Here is a 6886-nt window from a genome sequence, read left to right as displayed (position 1 = left end):
ATGGAGAATCCCAATGTTCCTTGGTATGTTCCCTACAACTTCAAGCACTTTGCAAGGACAATGCTAGCCTGCTCATCCTCCAGCTGTATCAAGTGGATCAGCAGTCGTTACAAGAGCATCTACCGAAACTGGCAGCGTTTCTTAGCCAATACAAGAGCCTCTTCGAGGAGCCCACAGGATTTCCACTGGAACGTGCTTGCGATCACCGCATACTGCTGTTGCCTGGTGCCCAGCCGTTCGCCATCAGGCCATACCGATACCCACCAGCTCTAAAAACGAAGATTGAAAAACATGTGGTTGAACTGTTGTAGAAGGGAATTATCCAGCTAAGTCATAGTCCCTTCTTGTCGCCCATGGTGCTGGTGCGTAAGAAGGATCTCACCTAGAGATTGTGTGTGGATTACTGACATCACAATGCACTCACCTGCAAGTCCAAGTTTCCCTTGCCGACCATTGATGAACTTCTCAACGAGCTGTCGGGTGCATGCTGGTTCTCCAAGTTGGACCTCTGTGCGGGCTACCATCAAATCAGATTGGCCGATGGGGAAGCTCCCAAAACTGCTTTCCAGACACACAGTGGACAATATGAGTATAAGGTGATGCCCTTTGGACTTGCGGAAGCACCACACACTTTCCAGGGCGCAATGAACTCCACTCTAGCTCCGATACTGAGGGTGTGTGCTCTCGTTTTCTTTGACGACATTCTGCTCTTCAATACCACATTGGAAGACCACGTGAGAGATTTGGAACACTTGCTTGGACTGTTGAAGAAGGATGAGTGGCAAGTGAAGGAATCAAAGTGCTTGTTTGCACAGCATCATCAACTATCTTACTTGGGGCACCGTATTAGTGCACCACGGGTTGCTACCAAGAAGATAAGATTGATGCAGTTAAGAATTGGCCGACTCCAGGATCAGTCAATGAACTCCGCGGATTTCTTGGGCTTGCGGGGTACTATCACAAATTTGTGCACCACTTCGGCCTGATCTGCCGACTGCTAACTCAGTTATTGCGCAAAGGGACTCTCTTCCTATGGACCGAGGGACATCAGTCCTTGTTCGATGCACTAAAGGAGGCGTTGGTTACGACATCGGTCCTCACTCTGCCCAACTTTGCGAAGACCTTTATGGTGGAGAAGGACGCTGGTGACAAAGGAATAGGGGCAGTGTTGCAACAAGAAGGACATCCAATTGCCTATTTGACCAAGGTTGTGGGTCCCAAGTCTGCCAGATTATCAACCTATGAAAAAGAATGCATGTCAATTTTACAAGTTGTTGACAAATAGCATCTGTATGTGCAGATGGTTGAGTTTGTCATCAAAATAGATCAGAAAAGTCTCATTCACTTGGAGGAACAACGACTTCCAACGGTGTGGCAGCACAAGGCTCTTACCAAGTTGTTGGGCTGCGGTATCGTATCTGCTACAAAAGGGGAGAAGAGAACAAGGTTGCCGATGCCTTGTCCCGCTGTAGCCATGAGAAACCCGAAGAGGTCGCATCCATTAGTGAATGCAGGTGAGCTTGGCTCGAAGAACTACATAAGGGATACACGAACGATGTCCAATGCCAGAAGTTGCTTTCCAGCCTGAGCATGGCCCCACATCCTGGCCCCTTCTCATTACGGCAGGGTCTGTTGCACTACAAGGACCGGGTATGATTGGGACAGAATCACAACCTCCAGCACAAGGTAATGGCAGCTCTGTATGATGCAGCAGCACGACGGCACTCAGGCTACCCCTGTCATCTTTGCTCGCATCAAAAAGTACTTTTGCATGGCCGGGCATGTGTCAAACCATCAAGGAGTTCGTTCGCACTTGTTCAGCGTGTCAGCAAGCGAAGCCGGACCGCGCTCGTTACCCAAGATTGCTTCAGCCTATCCCCATTCCTAGCGAGCCATTAGAATTGGCGACTATGGATTTTATCGACGGATTGCCACCATCCGCTTGATACAATTGCATCATGGTGGTCGTTGATAAGTTGCAAAGTATGCTCACTTCATCCCTCTCGTACATCCCTTCACAACCCACGTGATGGTGCAGCAGTTCATGGACCACGTCTAAAAACATCATGGGATGGCAAGGTACATCATACTAGACCGGGATCCCATCCGCACCAGCCATTTTTGGCAGCATCTCTTCAAGTTGACAGGGAATGATATGTTCCTGAGCACACCAAGACACCCCTAAACGGATGGCCAAACCGAGAGGGTCAATCAGTGCCTCGAGACATTTCTGCGCTACTACTCCGAGGCCTCCCTGAAGCAATGGTCAAAATAGTTGTCTTTAGCCGAGTTCTAGTACAACACGAGCACCCATTTCAGCATGGGTAAGTCCCCATTTTCGGTAATCTATGGCAGGGAACCAAGAGCCCTAGGCTTGGTTACAAATGATGATGATCAACCCCTGGATGTTCGGGCCTCGCTAGAAGAAAGGCAACTCATATTGGAGTTGGTCAAGCAACACCTCCACCGAGCTCAGGAGAGGATGGAAGAGCAAGCAGAAAAAAAGAGATCAGAGCGGTCCTTCGAGACGGGAGACCAAGTATACCTAAAACTGCATTCGTATGTGCAGACGTCAATCGCTCAGCGGGCATGTCATAAGCTAGCGTTCAAGTTCTTCAGCCCTTACCTAACGATGGCCAAGATCGGGGCAGTAGCGTACAAACTGCAGCTGCGAGAAGGGTCTCAGGTGCACCTAGTCTTTCATGTATCGCAGCTCAAGGCAGCCAACCTTCGGCTGGAACGTATTGTCGGTACACTTCCTATTAACATGTGTGACTTTCAGGTTCCATTGGAGGTGCTCGCGTACTGATGGCGCAAGGCTCCCAACAAGATGGTCCGGCAAGGCAAAATTCGTTGGACCGGGGCCTCAAGCGACGCTACTACATGGGAATATTTGGATGATCTCCATCGTCGGTTCCCACGTGCCCCGACGTGGGTGCCCCTCCGCATCCTCAACAAACGCGACAAGCACTTCGGGTGCAAGACCGTCCAACAAGGTCTCCTCCATTGGTCGTTCTCTTCCATGTACAAGGCCAAGTGGGAGGACCTCTTCCATGTACAAGGCCAAGTGGGAGGACCTCGAGCGTCTTCGCCAATCCTTTCCACATGCTCCGGCTTGGAGGGCCTCGACACTCACAAGCAAGCAGTCGAAGGGACAAGCGACCAGCATGAACCAGGACCAGAAGAGGGAATGAGGACCAGGCCCAACCGTGAGAAGAAACCCAACCCATGGGTCACAGGCACAGAGTGGATGGCAGGCCCAGGCGAGCGGGGCTCTTCTACCCCAACCATCCAGGAAGGATCACGCGACGGCGACAGCTCAAGATCTCCCTTCCACATTCATCTTTTCTAGACTTGGCTCACTGAGTCAGTGTGTTTGAGTGAGAGATACTAAGTAGTTCCTATCAACCCGCCACAACATTGTCCTATCAACCCGCCACAACCATGCATGGCTGCATCCGCCATCGATCATGGCGCCGCCGGAGAAGGTCTCAGCCACCACCCCGACGCAGGTCCGCCACCGATCACGCCATCGCCAGAGAAGGTCTCAACCACCACCCCGACGCAAGTTCGCCGCCCAGGCAACAGATCGGCAACGCGCCAACTCTCACCGCCCTAGCAGCTCCAACAGCAGACTCTGTCTTCCACCACCCCAAGTTACCTTCAGCAGTGAGGAGAGCCGCCACCACCGCGACGAGAGCCATGCGGCAGTGGCAGCTAAGGAGGGCCGAGGGCCGGCATCTGACACCTCCTTGGAGAGAGACAAGAGGAGAGGACACTGTCTATTAGCCATATCTGAAATATAGAGTAGAGTATGCAACATTGATCTCCAATTCAGTTGGATTCAACAAACCACAGCAAACACAACCAGGTACGCAACTGAGCTGAGCCAAATTCAAACCAACCCAAACAAGAATCTCGACAAAATGGTACCAGGATGAAAACCTTGCATTCAACTACTTAAAAAAGATTTTCTGAATTCCATACACCCACTCAAAAGGCAGCAGTGACTTGTCCGGACTGAATGTTAAGGCCGCGGAGCAGGAAGTTAATGCGCAAGCTCTAGTACTGCTAGCCCTTGCTTGTGCCCTATAAACGTTCATATTGCGATACTGCTTCACTCTTAACAGTCACTCTACCATGGCATCAGCTTTTGCCTTCGTTGGCTGCTTCACACTTTTGGCTTTCTTTCTACCTGTGGAATGAAAGCTGGAGTGAATCTTTCAACCGGACAAAGCAGAATAGAAGTAAACTTCTCAGTCAATTCAAAGATAGAAAACGGGAGCAACATGTCGGTGCTAACATCAGAATAACTAACCTTTGCCTTTCAATCTTTTGATCTGTATTCTTGAGTTTTTCTTCACATTAAACTTCATCTGAGACTTGTCCTTCGCAGTTTCCGAAGATGCTGTATGTTAAAGTACAAAGGTAAGCAATAGCACTACAATGATGAACAAACACACACGTCGTTTCAGCTTTCTAAAGTATAAAAATAAGTGATAGCAGCACACAGAGGAAAGAAGTGGCAAAATAAATATATGCAGAAATGACATCAAACAACACACTGAAACATTTAACCAGAAATAAATAAATGGAAGACAACGTAGTTCCCTCCATAAGCAGCAGAGCGAATTAGGTCCATCAGATTCATGCTTGGTCATGAACGCGTCCCAGTGCAAAACAAATACATCATTATGTTGCAAAATCAAGGACATAATACAAAATAATAAGGAACACGCCTCTCCTAGCTATTTTCTCAAACTGTACACTGTTTTTTGCTTTTACGGTCATTTATCATAATATACTAGAAACACAACTACACATGTAAATGAAATACTACTGCAGGAATAGCAATACTGGATGTTTTATTACTATTTTTTTCATCTCATGATAATCCCCGGCAATGTCATGGCCTTAGTTTGGTATGGCAATTTTCTAAACACGACTGTTTTTGTTTAAACTACCTCAATGGGTACCAAGCATAGATGCCACCTCTCAAATGGTTACCATGGCTTGGTAACCATAGCATTCAACAGTATAGAGTTATGACACTGATTCTCGTTTCTTGGAGTAGGTAGAGTTATCACTAGACAAACTAGCTAGCTGGACTAAACTAGTTGGAACTTACGTGAGAAGGTTATGCAGCCCTACCATCACAAAAATCTATCAAGAGCAAAATACCAGTCTTTCTTCACAAATGAAGAATACAATCTTTAGCAGAGAAAAGGTACCTAGGAACTACTCCCTCCGTTCCTAAATATAGGTCTTTTTAGAGATTTCACTACGGACTGCATACGGATGTATATAGATATACTTTAGAGTGTAGATTCATTCATTTTGTTCCGTATGTAGTCCATAATGGAATCTCTTTAAAGACTTATATTTAGGAACGGAGGGAGTAGAATAAAGTACAGGATGCCATTGAAGCAGTAAAGAAGAGAGGAAAATGACACTATATAATTACATATTAACTTTATAGCTACCATCTGGGCACCAGCGTAATTGCCTAAATTCAATTAGTATAAACATAGATGGGTGCCATCAATCATCACTAGGTCTTTTTTTGTGGCACTCCACCACTAATTCAGACATCTTCATACTGAAGCATACCTTGCTTTGCTTATAGCTCAGAGAATCAGAACAGATATGCATATATAACGAGCATAAGTCAAGAAGCTGGATATATCAATGTGGCTTGGAAACATATTTCATCATGATAAAATAGAATGCAACCAAGAAAGAAACATTTCAATACCAAGCAAACCTAGGAAGCAAACTCAGAATGTGTTACCCTAAGTCTTAGCATCCTATCTGCAACGCCAAATTTAACTGGTAACTAAATGTTCAACCTACGTGTACCATTAATCACGCTACTAGTAGACTGATAACTAATAGAATCATTTTAGTTATGCTTCGGCCACCATTATATCAGTCCAATCAGTAATCAGAGCTTAAAAATATCAAGATGAACATTACAAACAACATCAAAGCAAGCATCAGCAACATCACGAATATTACGATTAGCATGAATGGTCCAACTGAACCTAACAGAAACGCACAAACACAAGGCTCACCAACAAATTACATATATACGTATAACTTAAATAATGGACGACCATGTGGCAACGCAATGAAAAAGCACTACGGCCAAGGCAATGGAACACATCTAGAGCAAATGGGCAACCTTTCCGAATCACTAGTAAACTAAACTCTGGTGCAAATTACGCAAGTACCTGCCCACAGACAAATAAACAAGCTGTCTAATCTTCTCCATTCGGCTCGAAATACTCAAGCAAACCGAGAGCTGTACCTTCAGCAGACACCATATCGACGTCGCCCATGTTGTTCTCCAGCGCCTTAACCATCGCAGCCTCCTTCTGATCCTGAACCAAACAAGCATCATCAGAGAGCCACCAGGGAAATCAGTAGGAGGGGAGGCGGAAGGAGATAGAACCTACCCGGTTGAGGCGGCGCAGAAGCTTGCGCTTGCGCTTGCCAGATATGGCGATAGGCGCGTTGTGGTGCTTGAGCTTGCCGGAGTTTGGATCCCCATGGGCGCGGCGCTTGCGGTCATGGCTGGACTCGCGCTTGCTCTTCTGCACCACGTTGTACTTGGCCATGGCGGCGGGTGGGTTTCGGCCGCCGCGGAAGAGGAGGAGAGGAGAGGAGAGGAAACTGACGGAACCCTTCCGCCCCGGCCTTTAACCCTTCTCTACTACCTGGAGATTCGTGCAGGCACACGTGTCTGCTCGGCCACTTCAAGATTCGTGCCACTAGGACATGCCTGCCGAGAGCTACTTGTGACATTTTTCTAAGTAAAGTCTATTTTAAACCCTATATTTGTAAACATGGTCGAAATTAAACCCTGGACTCCAAATCCCTAAAT

General features: G+C 47.0%; 1 protein-coding gene across 1 annotated transcript; it reads right to left on the bottom strand.

Annotated features, from left to right (window-relative positions):
• Positions 1-3930: 3930 nt before the first annotated feature.
• LOC123403051 lies at positions 3931-6673 on the bottom strand. Its single transcript, XM_045097022.1, has 4 exons — positions 6459-6673; positions 6311-6383; positions 4319-4408; positions 3931-4195 (listed from the first exon to the last, which is right to left on the bottom strand). The coding sequence occupies exons 1-4, from the start codon at positions 6618-6620 to the stop codon at positions 4131-4133; spliced, it is 390 nt and encodes a 129-aa protein (XP_044952957.1). The 5' UTR covers positions 6621-6673; the 3' UTR covers positions 3931-4130.
• Between the last annotated feature and the right edge of the window lie 213 nt (positions 6674-6886).

This window comes from Hordeum vulgare, chromosome 6H (genome assembly GCF_904849725.1).
Source record: "Hordeum vulgare subsp. vulgare chromosome 6H, MorexV3_pseudomolecules_assembly, whole genome shotgun sequence".
In the NCBI taxonomy this organism is placed as follows: Eukaryota; Viridiplantae; Streptophyta; class Magnoliopsida; order Poales; family Poaceae; genus Hordeum; species Hordeum vulgare.
Note: the sequence above shows the minus strand (reverse complement) of the source record. Positions and strands in the feature narration are given on the sequence as shown.